This window comes from Asparagus officinalis, chromosome 10 (genome assembly GCF_001876935.1).
Source record: "Asparagus officinalis chromosome 10, Aspof.V1, whole genome shotgun sequence".
NCBI classification, from domain to species: Eukaryota; Viridiplantae; Streptophyta; class Magnoliopsida; order Asparagales; family Asparagaceae; genus Asparagus; species Asparagus officinalis.
In genome coordinates, this window is record NC_033803.1 from 4219022 (window position 1) to 4234503 (window position 15482).

At 33.0% G+C, this 15482-nt stretch overlaps 1 protein-coding gene across 1 annotated transcript in view; it reads left to right on the plus strand.

Moving 5' to 3' along the window:
• Positions 61 to 15482, plus strand: part of LOC109825513 — a 17287-nt gene continuing 1865 nt past the window's right edge. Inside the window, exons 1-8 of the mRNA XM_020392366.1 lie at positions 61 to 307; positions 751 to 878; positions 1160 to 1393; positions 2721 to 2898; positions 3001 to 3147; positions 10465 to 10653; positions 13254 to 13369; positions 14880 to 15113. Coding sequence (XP_020247955.1) covers positions 61 to 307; positions 751 to 878; positions 1160 to 1393; positions 2721 to 2898; positions 3001 to 3147; positions 10465 to 10653; positions 13254 to 13369; positions 14880 to 15113 — 1473 coding nt within the window. The remainder of the gene's footprint in view (positions 308 to 750; positions 879 to 1159; positions 1394 to 2720; positions 2899 to 3000; positions 3148 to 10464; positions 10654 to 13253; positions 13370 to 14879; positions 15114 to 15482) is intronic.

Here is a 15482-nt window from a genome sequence, read left to right on the forward strand (position 1 = left end):
ATACTTTTAACTTGAGTCTCAAAACTTCATAATTAAACCAAATTAAATAAGCTTTTTAATATGGCAATTACTAAAATTTTATTTGCTTTTCTCTCTTTATTCGGATTGATTATTGGAAGATCGTGGGCAACGCAAAAATCGGTTGTTCCTGCAATTTTCATTTTTGGTGATTCGACTGCTGATGTTGGTAATAACAACTTCTTGTCAAGCTCAGCAAGGGCGAATTTTCCGCATAATGGTATAGATTTTGTGCATCAAAGAGCCACGGGAAGATTTAGCAATGGACTCATCACTGCTGATTTCTTAGGTTTGTGATGAATCATGTATCTCATGCATATATAAATTTACAAATATAACCTTTTTATTTTGCATATAGTACGAAATTTGTTTCAAAACTCAGTTATCCGGCTAGAAGAATATTACATTGCCCTTGTTTAAGGTTACTTTGCACATATTTCCCTGTAGTATGGTGTTTTTGAACTTAGTATTGAAATAAATATACCAATATTCGATAACTATTCACGAATATTTAAAAAATATCGATGTTCGAATTCGATTTCAAAGAAATTCAAAAAAACAACACTCGAATTTAGATTTTAAACAAATATAAATATGATCGCTTTAGTTATCAATTCGGTTCGTTTCCAGATCTAATTATACCAATATTCGGTTCGCTTTATTATTTTTATATTATATGTTATCATTATTATTATTTTTGGAAGTAAGTTGTTACAATTTCAATTTGCTCAGCCAAGATGTACGGATTCAATGGAAGTCCACCACCATTGTATTCCATCACTCGAGGTCAACAAGCCCACAAAGGAGTCAACTTCGCTTCCGCTGCTTCAGGAATCCTCCAACCTACTGGAAACAAATTCGTAAGCAATACATTTTTTAAACTTAATTCAATTCCCTCCTTTTTCTTGTGTTAATTGCATCTAGACCCCTTGTACTTTGATTTTGATATCTTGATAGATATTTAATATTTTCCCCGGGTGAAATTAGTGAGTCTGTCTAAGACTTAAAAAAATAAAAAAATGTTTCATCCGGGGGGTCAATTCTATCAAAATCAAACTATATGGGTAGGGTTTATGTGCAATTAAGTAATCCTAACATTTTTATGACACAAGCACATAACTCCTGGACGCAAATTCTCTAGGGAGATCGCATCTCAATGCCGCGACAGCTTCGCTATTTTGGACTAGTGCGTGATTATTTTGTGAAGCATTTTGGTGCAACGGAGACAGAGGACCTTTTTGCAAATTCCATATTTTTCATTAGCACAGGGAGCAATGACTTGATAGAATTTTTCGCGGCTCATGGATCTCTCAGTTATGCTCAGAAGAGTGAATTCATTAAATTGCTCGTGTCCACATACAAATTACAATTGCTGGTATAGTATTTTTTTTCTAGTCTTTTTTTTTTCTCAGTTAAGAACTTTATCAGCCAGGATCCTATCAGAATCATCTCTACATAGGGATAGAGTGGTTTATACCATTAATAGAATAGTCATAATTCTCAATTTAACCCGCCCACTTATGGTATAGGTCACCTCGTTAATTATATGGGGTGTTCTGAATAGGGCTGAGCATGGTTCGGTCCAAACCGAAAAAACCGACCCGAACTGACCCGAAAAAATCGGTTTTATGAGTGGGGTGGTTCGGGTCGGTTTGAAAACTTTTCAACCCGAACCGATCCGAACCGACCGAATATAGTGCAATACTACCCATTCTGATCTCAAACCCTACCCGACCCGTCCCAAAAGAGTCAAAGACTCAAACCCTAAACTCATTTTCTGAATCATTATGGGTTAAAAACAATATCATTATATCAGTGTTTAATGCTTCATAATCTCCTACTTGCAAACCGAACAAACCGAACCACTTATGGTATAGGTTTGATATCATTATATCAGTGAATCCTGATAGTCTCCTATTTTAATCGATAGTCTCCTATTTTAATCGATATCATTATATCAGTCGGTTTGATATCTTTTTTTCTTTAACACAGTTTGTTGTTTGATAAGAAGTTTGATGAAGTTAAAACCGAACAAACCGAACCGAACCGCACCGAACCGACTTGCAATAGTTCGCTTCGGTTTTGATTTATAAGCGGTTCGGTTCGGTTGTTCAAAATTTGGTAAAAACCGAACCGAACCGACCGCTGCACACCCCTAGTTGTGAAAGAATCTTTACTCAAGCTTTATTTACTTATGCATCATGATAGGAAGTAAAGTAAATGATTATAGTAAAGATAACGGGTATTATGAATCCAAAATTAAGTCCTGTAAATTGAAAACTTGTAACCTAGACGTGATGATGCAAAAAATTTAATATTTAGAAAAAAGAAATTTCAGATGATTTCAATGTGCTTTTAATCATGCATGAGCATGTATTTAAAATTTTCTTTTATATAATCAGCTAATTGTTTAAACCCAGATACATAACCTTAAAACACGATAAAGTATTAGAAATTTTCTTTCCATCTTGTCATGTGCATTGACATCTAAAATGTATGAATTTCCAATTAGAAAATCAAAATTTAAATTTAGACCTGTTGATGAGTATCGGCTTCTTGGATACCAGTAGCATATAGTAGCCTGCTTGGACTCAATTTCTGTCACACTCAAAAGCAAAAGTCTCAAATTCATTGCTAGCCTTTAACTTAAGTTAATTGTTATATCTTATTTTGACTTTCTATTTTCAATTTCTAAGTCGCAGAGAGCGTTCAACGCCACCGGCGGCTGTCTTGAAGGGCTGAATGAATTATCTTACATGTTCTATGAGGCCACAAGCAACATGCTTAATGATTTGAGTTGTGAAGTTAAAGGACTCAAGTATTCACTTGGGAATTTGTTTGAGATGGTCATTGATTTCTTTCAAAAAGCACCCCTCTTAGGTAAGTTATCACCATATTTACGTATAAATTTTGTTATTAATAATAATAAAAACGACCAGTTAATTGAAACATTACCTTTGTCACCGAATTAATTTTGACCAGGATTCACTGAGCTCGAGAACGCGTGCTGCGGAGCTGGCAAGTTCAACGGCGAGGCGGCCTGCACTCCGAACGCGACGGTTTGTTCAAACCGTAGCCAGTACTTATTTTGGGACTCGGCTTGTAAAATTGCAGCTGGGACCCTCTTCGGTGGGCCCAAGCAGTTCGTTGGCCCCATCAATTTTGCGCAATTAGCTGCCGAGGATTACTAGGGAGAGAACAAATTATGCTTTACTTTAGCTAAGGAATAATGGTTTTATGGTTAATAAGGTGTTGAGTTTTGGAAAACTTTGGCTTCTAAGTGTTTCTCTGGTTGAAATAAAGTTGTACGTTGTTTTTCCCCCCCTCTTATTAAGCGTGTAATTTGTTTGGATATTAGTTCATGTTTTTTTTCTCATCCAAGTGTTTGAATGTTTCTCGTAGTTTATTCCTGTAGTTTTAATTTTGTTCTTGAAGATCCATTTATTTTCTGTTCGATCTATTGTCTTTCTAGTTTCGTCAGTAAGCTCTCCGTTTATCTTTGATTTTCTTTTTGCCAATATTGAAGTGTACCATACCAATTAGCATATGGGTCAATGGATGATTATTATTTATTTTAAATTTAACGTTTATCATATCCTATGAATTGCACTCATTCCTATTTTGCACTCAAGGAAAAAAAATCACAGTCATCCCCTAAATAATTGATGATTGAGACCAATATAGCGGCCTCTCCACTATTTTTTTTATAACAAAGCGAATTCGAATCATGTACAAATTATTAATGAAATTATTCTTATTAATATAAACTAAATTTATGATCAGAACATATACTAGTGACTTCAGACGGACTGATAGGTCATGCGCGGACAACAATTCTAGTGTAATTTATAACGGAGAGGTCACAATCTCATAATTCACAAGAATATTGTACAAATCAAAGTGACATTATTCTAAGTTGTTGGGTTAAGATAATTAAGATATTTAAGTATTCATGACCACAGGGCATGATGATGGAACAAACAAGAAGTAAACCAAAAGACAAGACTTTCTAAAGCCGAGACGTTTGTTCTCCATCTTAGTTGGAACAGCTAAGTTTTGAGCATCAAATAGTTGACTATTGACTTTTTATTTTACAATTGTTAGGGAATCCTTAGTTTATGCTTAAGATAATTCCATCTTACTAAATGAAGTACTATTGCTAGCTATAACTAGTTGTCATGTGATTATTGAAGATTACGGTGATTATATATTTAGAGGAAGGAGGATGAAATCCATGTGCATTTAGACTAAAAAGGGGAAGTGCTTGGTACGCAATATCGTCTACAATTGATTCTGTGAGATCGGATCTAAGAAATAATAATAATAATAAATGATTAAAATAACTAGTAATTAGTGAAATATATAATCTTATTCAAATCATCATAATTATTAATTCTTACCCTCTAATTATAGTCAACGTCAATTATATCATCATCCTAGCTTTTAGGAATAAAATTGAATACTTGTACAATAGATTAATGCTTAGGAAACAATTGTTATAAAAATAAAAATAAAAATAAAAATAGCTAAACTATTCTTAGTTTTCTTTATTATAACCCAGCCATGAGCCTAACCCACGATAGTGGGAGCCATATTGAAACCTACCAACTGTCCAAATCATCCTTAGTGGGTAGTTAAACTATCCTTAGTTAAGTTAATTAAAGTTAATAATTGATATTGTTGAAAGAATTATTAATCTTTCATCTTTTACCCTCACATAGTATACTAAACATGTTTGTTATGGTGTTTTCAGTCGTCAAAGTACGGCCCTTTGCCAGCAACGGACAGATGCCCCCTACATGCACCACTCAAACCAAATTGACGGTCAGGGCAACCAAGAATCCCAACTTAGCCGACCCGCCGAGTCGACATCTCCTTAGATCAACTCAAATGACGGAACTTGTCGACCCTCTTGTCAAAGACGACTCGCCACGAGCCCACTCGACCAGTTATTTGACGCATCGCGGGGTCGACTCGAAAGACATTACTTCTTGGCCAAGCCAAAGGACGACTTTAACTTCAAGCCTCTCCTGCTGACAGCACGTCGGCGTAACATATAATTCTTGGCAAGTACCATCATACCTCTAGCCCCGAAAGTCTTCATGACACATCGGACCACGTCGGTACCACCATGTCCCCAATCACTTCACATTAAATACTGAGGTGATCTCTCCTCCACTCGCCGACTGACACCTGTAAAGTAGGTGTTAACGCAGCTGCCAAGCCATACTTATTTGCCGTCATTCTGTGCTCGACCGAAGTGACCGTTATACCATTTCAGCACCACTATAAATAGATATACTATTCTCAACATGAAAGGGGGAATTTTTGGAGGGATTTTTTAGGCTATTTTCCAAGCAATATCTGCAAATTATGCTGCACTACACTAAAGAACTCACAGAGTTCTTCATTTTCCTACTCAAGTTCATCGACTGACATAATCGTTGGAGGTACAACGGGGGAACTAAGCCCCGTTTTCTCACAAGTTGCTATCTGTGCAGGTTGAAGTTACTCAACTCGAAACAAGATATTCGGAGAAGTGAACGGCCCCTAATCAACCTCATCCCTACCATATATTTGACTGTTTGATTATTTAACATCAACAGTGTTCAACAATATGCTAAGATCAAATTTTTATTCCCTAAAAGGTAAGATAGAGGATAAATTGAGGGATGCCCCGCCACCTAAAATAGGAAGAAGACCACTTCAAGGATTGATATCATGAAAGTATCAACAGTTTGTTAAAATTAGGAAGGTAAACGTGATGATTTCTTTGAACGGTAGGCCTATGGCTGTTGGAAATTTATCAAATAAATTAAGATTATAGCTTGAAATAAATCCGAAATCAAAATAAATGAGAGATTAGAAATTCAGGCCTGACGGGAGCAGTCGTGTAATCACTGCTCTAGAAGATTGAGAACCCGCCTATCGCCCTGGCGCAGATGGTTCCCTCCCCCTAGTGGTAAAAGCTCCCGGAAACGGCCGGCCTCTGCACTCGGGCGAGAGTGCAGACCTTCAGCTCAGATGAAGGAAGTTGCCCAAATAAACCGTAGCAAATCAGAAAAGAGGCTTCGGAAGAAAAGAGAGAAGGAATGTTCTTGTTGTTTTCCCTTATTGTTTTTCCGAGAAGAGAAAGGCCGTATATATAAGCTTTTAGAAAACCGTTACAAAACCCCTCAATAAATTCAGTAACGTTAGCCATAATTGCATAACCGTTACCAAAGTTTTAATTACATGTTTTAATTACAATATTTATTATTATTCATGAAGGCAAAATTGCCTTTTTATAACAAAATATCTAACAGTCCTCCCCCAAAAGGCAATATTGACTGAAGACTCAGAAATCAATAAATAAATCAAGAAATCATAAAACAAATATAGGTTGGGCAACCTTTCGTATCGTGAATTTGGGAGAGGTAGCTTCCGGCTTTGAACCTTTCCTTAGTGAGTTCATTGCCACCTGAGGGACATAATGGACTAGGCCTTGAATTAGGCCCCTTTAATCAGGTATTGATGAAAACACACACAATACGCTTCATCTATTGAGCAAAGCGGGTTGAGCGTTAAAGGCCATGCTCACAATAAACCGACTTATGAGAGTTTCTAGGGGTTAGCCTAGCCCCCCCCCCTAACCGCGGCCATCACAGTTCCTCTCACGTAGGTAAGTCCTCAAAGGGTACTACAGCTGTTTATTTAATACCCCCCACAATACACGCGTTGGACTTATTAAGAGTAAAACTCAGCCTAGCCAGCTGTATCATAAGAACATCGTCATCATAGAGAAGGGGTAGTAGCAAATGCTACATAATGATATATAAATATATCTAGGTCGATGCTCCACACGAGAGTCACTTGTCCAGCTTGTTTCTACCACATTGAACCGACATTGGGACTACGTCTCCAAATAAGGGTTGGGTTGCCGCTGTCAGTGACCTCATTTATGGGCTTAACACCATCTCCCTCGATGAATCCAGAACCACACTCCTGGATAATCTCTTAGTCAAAGGATCAACAAGATTCTTTTCACAGACTTTACAGAGTCTAGAATCACAACTTTGCCTAGCAGGCGTTGTATTTATTTATCAAGTTCTTATTTTGCAATTAGTCCATCATATTGTTTGAAACTGACATTAGGTCATGGTCTATGATCATAAAAGATCATAGTCTATGTCTGAAGATGTAAACACATAGTGTTTGTGCAGATTAAGATTTGACCTTAATATCTGAACATTTCAAACTAATGTGGAACTAAAATTCTGCAGTTATGCATATGCACATACATGAATGAAATTAATAATAGATACATGCAGAGCATAATAGGATTTCGTATCTTAAAATATATTTCATACTTCATAATTCAAATGCATAAAATTTTTAAATTATTCTATTATAAGAGGTTACAAATTGGTTGCCTATAAAGGAGACCTTCCAAATTTAAATTGGCTGCCTACAAATGAGACCTTCCAAATTTAAATTGGTTGTCTACAAAAGAGACCTTCCAAATTTATGTTGCCATTTTCTAGTACCACCTCTTATACAAATGATAATAATAATAATATTTGTACATACGTGCTTTAAATTTTTACAAGTGCATTCTTGCATAAAACCTTATAATTAATTATGTAACAAATACAAGTAATCTAAAAGACATATGAATATTTATTGCAATATCCATCAAAATGCAATAAAAATGATGAACTTTACATTTGAAGATTTGAAACATAATCCACCATATAAAATAGAATTTTAAAAGATGCACCTCTTTGATTTGGTTCGCTCATATATTGATCATTTATCATTAGGCAATATATGATGCAAGAAGCGTAATTAAATAAATGCATATGAATTTTCCTCATAATTCCGGTCCTCTTATTCCAAATCAAAAACTCCTAAAGTGAAAAGATTAAAGTTTTACCCGGGTAGTTAGCCAGGTAAGGATAGTAATAGAGGTTGATAAAAGATCAATTAAGTACATCGTTCCTTGCAGAGCGCGTTACGCAACCCTTAAACCTTGCCTTAGACACCAACTAATCCAAGAAAACTTGAATCGGTTCACTCAATGAGTTTTTGTTTCTTAACAGAATATAGAAACTTTAAATTATTTCCTGCAATCATTTAAATTGCCTAGCAATTATACTGCAAACATATGTTGGATAAGGCCGAGGAGGGGTTTACCTATTGATGTTCGAACCTTATGATTTTCATGTCTTGAGAGTAAAAACCCATCTGCTGCAGACAACTGCCACAGAAGTTACTGAACAAATTTGCATTCACTTTTACCACCGTTTATACTAAGCTTATTAGATGCATAAGCACTCCAAAGTATGGAATTATTAATAATAGAAGATACCATATTGATAGGTTAAAGAAATGAAAGCATTAAACCATGAAAAAAAATAGATATTTCAAAGCATCTATGCATCCAGAGTTTGTTCTCTTTATTCTTGTCAAAAACCATGCATATGAAATTTTCAAGAATAAATATGTATACTGCTGCAAATTTATAGCATGTTTCAAATGCGTGCTTATCCACTAGCACAAGGGAAAGTTTTATTCACATACAAGAGAAGGGAAACTAGACATGATCTATCACTTAAGGTGTTCATGATTAGAAATGACACATTACTTAAGGATATATAGCTAAGGAAGTTCAAAGGACATAACATCATCATAGTTGATGACAAAGGCAAGCCAGTCATAAATCATTAGAGATATAGTTGTGCAGGACCAATCAAGCACACATCGCAGTTCATAGAGGAATGGTAAAGCACGATTAACCACAGTAATTACTAGATTAATTACTAGTTAAGAACAATTAATAGTAATTACAGTAACAAATTAATTTTAGCAATTAACCATAGTGATTAAAACGGATGAACAGAAAGAAACTGTAATCTGGAATTAATTTTCTGATGAATAGTAATAGAAAATATTTCGGTTTTTTTTAACAACAATAATATTAAACAAATAATTAAAGCAATAAGATATTTTGGTGAACAGTAACTGAATTCTTTTTATGAATAATAATGTTTTTTTTAATAACTGTTTTTCCGAATTTTAATCAACAACTAATTAATCCTATGAACATTTATATCATGAACAGTAACTGCTTTGGATGAACAGTAACCGTTTTTAAAATATAGTTAAAACTGTTTTAAATGAACAGTAAATTTTTTATTTTTGGCATGAACAGTAACAGTTACAAAAATAATTTTTTTAGCAATTAACTAATAGCATTAATTACTAATTATGCCAACAAATAATGAAAGCAATTAGATTAGAAGAACAATAATAAAATTGCTTAATGAACAGAAAAAATTCCCGAGTGAACAGTAACCCTCGGTGAACAGTAACAAAATTTTCCTTCAAAAAAAAAAAAAAAACAGAAAGAAATATATATATTTTCCGGATTAAAAGCAAAAGCTATAAACTTCTCAATCTTCTAGATTGTTGGAAATTTATCAAATAAATTAAGATTATAGCTTGAAATAAATCCGAAATCAAAATAAATGAGAGATTAGAAATTCAGGCCTGACGGGAGCAGTCGTGTAATCACTGCCCTAGAAGATTGAGAACCCGCCTATTGCCCTGACGCAGATGGTTCCCTTCCCCCTAGCGGTAAAAGCCCCGGAAACGGCCGGCCTCTGCACTCGGGCGAGAGTGCAGACCTTCAGCTCAGATGAAGGAAGTTGCCCAAATAAACCGTAGCAAATAAGAAAAGAGGCTTTGGAAGAAAATAGAGAAGGAATGTTCTTGTTGTTTTCCCTTATTGTTTTTCCGAGAAGAGAAATGCCGTATATATAGGCTTTTAGAAAACCGTTACAAAACCCCTCAATAAATTCAGTAACGTTAGCCATAATTGCATAACCATTACCAAAGTTTTAATTATATGTTTTAATTACAATATTTATTATTATTCATGAAGGCAAAATTGCCTTTTTATAACAAAATATCTAACAATGGCTACCCATGTTCTTTAAAATTGCCATAAGCTATTAGAACCAACACTTCTTATTTCCATAGTCTTAACTATCCTCTAATCATGGATCCCAATAATCACAGAAACTAGCTAGAGAGTATAGAAATTTGGACCACGACTCGATTTTCTTATTAAGCGTGCTAAGGGGCAGTGACAGATCTAAGATTTTATCCCTATATAACTAATTATTAGTTCAATATATTCAATATATTCTTTACACCAAAAAAAAAAGTCTACGATATACTTTCATGTTGCAGTAACAGCCAGCCAGCTATTTAATCGTTCCTTATTTGTTTGTATGAACACGCGCAAAGCATGCCCTTAGCTACTTATAGAGCCTGTGCCTTGTGTATAAATTAAACCTTGAAGCACCAAACGTATCATCATCATCCATAGGCAATTATAGCAGATGGATGTATCCTCTTCGCTCATAATCTTCTCTTTTGCTTCGTTGACGTTGAGTTCAGTGGGGTTAGCTTCAGCTAACGCCCCCGCAATTTTTGTGTTTGGAGATTCTTTGGCCGATGTAGGGAATAATAATAATTTGAATGTCCCGTTGGATAAGCTGGCTAACTTTCCTCCCAACGGCATTGATTTCCCCTTGAAGACTCCGACCGGGAGATTTAGCAATGGGTATAATACCATTGATTATCTAGGTATGCGACAGTTTTCTATGCTAGCTGCCATATTAACTTGTTAATGATTTATTGCTTTTTTTTTCATATACTAGTACGTATATCGCACGTGCTTCGCATTCGGACTTACTTGTTTTGTATTTTGAATTTACCTAGTTGGTAATAAAAATTGTGAAATGACTTCTATAAAAAACGAACTAATTATTAATAAATAAATTGTACAATAAAATTTTATTGTATTAGAAATTGTATTTAAATAATTGTACCATAGATGAATAGTTATTTAATGTGGAAATCTAATTTTACCCAAACATTTGGATATCAAAGTTAAAAAATGTGTAAACTTAGAATGTCAAAGTGTCGGGAAAAAACTTTTTTAGACGTCAAACTTAAAATAGGTTTGAACTTTGGGTATCAAAGTGTTGAAAAAGAACTTTGATATATCAAAGTTAAAAATAGTGTAAACTTTGGGATATAAAGTGCAAATAACCCTAATTATTTATAGTACAATTGTATTTTATGTATAGTATTATATTAATGTTATTTTATTATAATTTATTAATATAATTTAATATATTGCATATTTATTTAAGAAATTATGTATAATTATTTATTAATTATTCATAAGCAATTAATAGTTATACTATTAATGATAATTTTAGTATTATTATATAATTTATTTAATAACAATGTTAATTATTAATTTAAATAATACCATTTATATTAAAAATACAAATATAAATTTGACTGTAATTTATTACAAATATTAATTATTTATAGTATAATTATCAAATAATAGTGTTGATTCTTAATCTAAACAATACTATTAAAAATTATACTATTTATATTAAAATATAAATTTTGGTTGATTTTAATTTTTTTATAAATATTAATTAATTATAAAATATTATAAAATAAATTATTGTACATAGTTATTATACTATCATAACTATTAATTGTTAAAAGATTAATTGAGAGGACATAATTAATAAGAGATTTTGGATACTTAATGAAAGATTAATTATATGTTTTGTGTATAATTGTGAATTGTCAATACTAAAAAGGCAAAAAGTCATTCAAAAGTTTTGCCGTATCTTTCTTTATAATTAGTATAGATATACGCTTCAAAGCTTATAGAAGAAGACCATCTAAAAGATTATTGCTTTTGCATTTCTTAGCATTTTACTTGTTCGAAGAATGAATACTTATATATGTACATATATATACTCGTCAAATATCAATTTTATATATAATATATATATATATATATAGTATATATATTATATATATATATATAATATAATATATTTATATATATATATATATATATATTATATATATATATATATATATATATGTAATATATATACTCGTCAAAATATCAAATTTTATATATATATATATAATATATATATATATATATATAAATTATATATATATATATATATATATAAGGTGAAAACTTGTGTCACATTAAGTGGATAGCAATAGTGTGTCCACAAAACTTTTATCCATGGATCTTGCCTAGGGATCCTTGCATGATATGAAGAGGTTTTTTTATATAATAAATGTGTGGCTAGAAACTTTGGTGGACATCAACTTAAGTTGATAGGAGTATTGTCTCTCTCTCTCTCTCTCTTCTCTCTCTATATAATATAATATAATATATATAATATATATATAGTATATATTATAACTATAATATATATTATAGATATAAATTAAACTACTAATTAAATAAATATCTGTAATTTTTTTAAAGAGAAGGTTATATCATGGAGGCCAGCATGATTCTATAGATACTTTAAAAAAAATATTACTTTTGACGCACTTAGTTAGTATATAAGGATCAAAGAAATGATTGTAACTGGTGCATACATGCTTATATTCAATTTGATGACTGAATTTCTAGACGATTAAGCAATAATTTAGCATACTTAGTAAACAATAAACTAAACCGTAATAATACTTAACAAAAAATATTATTTGTTGATGACATGAATATAAATATAAAATTTTGATATTTTTCTAAGAGGAAACATGTAAAACAGTGTATTTTACAGAATAAAAAAAACATCTATAAAAAATAAATCAAAATACCAATTTTGCGTATGCAAGAAGCATCTTGTTTCTAGGCAAAAGTTCAGTGAAGGTCCATGAAGTATCGGCCAAATATCAGTTGTATTTTTAATATTTAGAAGTCATCATTGAGAGTCCCTAACATCACCTATGTCATCAATCTAGATCTTTCTTTATAAACTTTCATTAAATCTTGTTAAGCTGGCGATAATGTGGCATTTCTATTTTAGCAAAAAAGTTAGCGAAAGTCCAAGTTTATCCTGCCACATCAACAAAAAAATTAGTAAAATTATAAGTTTGTATTGAACTTGAAATATTACTATTTTTTTACTGACGTGGTAGTAACACGAAAAACTTGGCCATCGCCATGTCATTAAGATTTAACAAAATTTTGTAAAAAGAACCGACGTCGATAACGAAAGCAGCATTAGGAATCCCTAGTGACGACTTTCAGATATTAAGACTCCAAGTGATATTTGGTCAATACGTCACGGACCTCTACAGAGATTGTATCTTGTTTCTAACTGTTTGCCACCCATCAGCCCAGCAAATGGGGTACAAGCAAAGCCCGCCATCATTTCTCTCCGTTGAAAATGGGGCAAATATCTCACAAGGAGTAAACTTTGCCTCCGGAGGCTCAGGGATTCTTGATACCACTGTAAGCAACACCAACCCAAATTTAGGCACTCCACAATCCCTTTCTTAATCAGATGATATGAGGTCGTCTACATTTCATTCTAAATAGTGCAAATGTCACAGAACCCCCAAACATTTGTCCTATTTTGGGATAACCTCCAAAGAATCTGGAAATGTTATTTAACACCCAAAAACTTTTGCATTATTCCTAATCTATTTTCAAATAACCCCCAACATTCTCGGAGTTACCGGGAAAAGTTTGGGAGTTGAGTCGTATTTTCAAACTTTCTGGGAGTAATCTGAAAACGTTTGAGGGTTAAGTAACATTTCCAAATATTTAAGACTTATAATTAAGAATTTGGATCCTCTCCACTACAAAAAAGTAGTGGAGAGACCACTACTTTTAATCTTAATCGTTGATTACTTAATAGGCGTGTATGATACAATCTAAATCTAACACTTACCATACCCCCGTGTATTGCACTCATTCCTAATTTGCACCAAAAGAAAAAATCACAACCACCAACTAGATAATCAATGGTTATGAACTTATGATTATGTAATGATCCCACCACTACTTTTTAGATAGTGGAGAGGATCCGAATCCTATAATTAAATGGGCCAAACTTGTGGCGGATTTTGTGAAAGTTACATTTCTTATTACTTTGGGTATCTTGGCCTAGTTACTCAAAATAAATTACATTTTCAATTATCTTACTTGGAATAAATTACCTATTAATCCAGATACTGATGGACGGTTGTGATAAAAACATGTCGGGACTTTAGTAGGGTAAATATATTTTTTTGGGTAGGGTTACAATCAACACATTAAGTTACTTACACAACTGTAAAATTTCACATTTGCCAATCTATATTGTAAATTCTATCTGTTCATTGTTATATACATGTCATCAAATAGATGTAGATTAAAAATTAGTGGCTTGAAATTTTCTATCACATAATTCAAGCAACTTAAAATAAACGTCATTTTAGACCGTTGCAGTTCATTAGATGTATAAATTTGAAATATTTAAACTATGTTTTTTTAATCTCTACAAACTTTAGAATGCATATACCACATTGAACAATGTGGATTATTAATATCCGTGGTCAAACACATATTTTACGTAAGTGCGTAACTAGCTTGAGCATCTCCAATAGCTTCTCCATTTCCCACTTTTGGAGAATTTAGTTAGGTTTTTAGTCCAACAGATTTCCCAACTCATTCCCTAAAATAGGGATGGAGGAGAAAAAATGGCGAAACTTCCCCAAATCTACAGCATTCTCCAAATTTTTGAAGGAACAAAGGGATTCTTTAAAATGGGGAAGCTGTTGGAGTTGGTGTAAAAATAATTTGGAGAATATAACTTTTGCTTCCCCATTTTGGAGAAAATTTTAGAGAAGCTGTTGGAGATGCCCTTACATCTTGTGTAAATTATAACTGTACCCATACTTTTTTTCCCCTCATCTTACTATTTTGTTTTTTTCCTAATATTGCCTCCAAATTCTTTTTTGACCTCTGGCTGCATCAGGGTCCAGCTATAACCTTCACGGCTCAAATTTCAAATTTTAAGAGCGTTATTTACGATTTAACGAAACAAATGGGAAAAGAGAAAGCAGAGGAATTCATTTCAAAATCCCTTTTCTTCATTAGCGCCGGGAACAACGATATGTTTGCTTATTACTCAACCACCGGAGCTCAAAACATTACACAAAATGAACAATTTGTCACTTCGCTTGTCGAAAAATTCAGCCAGCACATAAAGGTTTGCAACCTTAAGACACATTTCTACATTTTTCCAGGTAAAAGAAGGGGAGAAGTTTACAGAGTCCCCCAAAAGTTTCGGTGCTTCTGAGATAACCCCAAAAATTTTCAAGCTACTATCTAACCCCAAAAAGCTTTTGGAGTGTCCAGAAAATCCTCATGATTTTTTTTTTTCATGCCCCGCTTACTTTCATCATTATTTTCAGATAAACTCCAAACGTTTTATAATTATGTTCAGGAAAACTACAAATTTCAACATTGTTTTAAAAAAAAACCCTAACATTTTTGATAAAGTTTTAGAGAACCCTCCATTATGCTGTCAGGGGGAAGGATGAATCTTTTTTCAATAGTTATGGGTGCCCAGAACTTT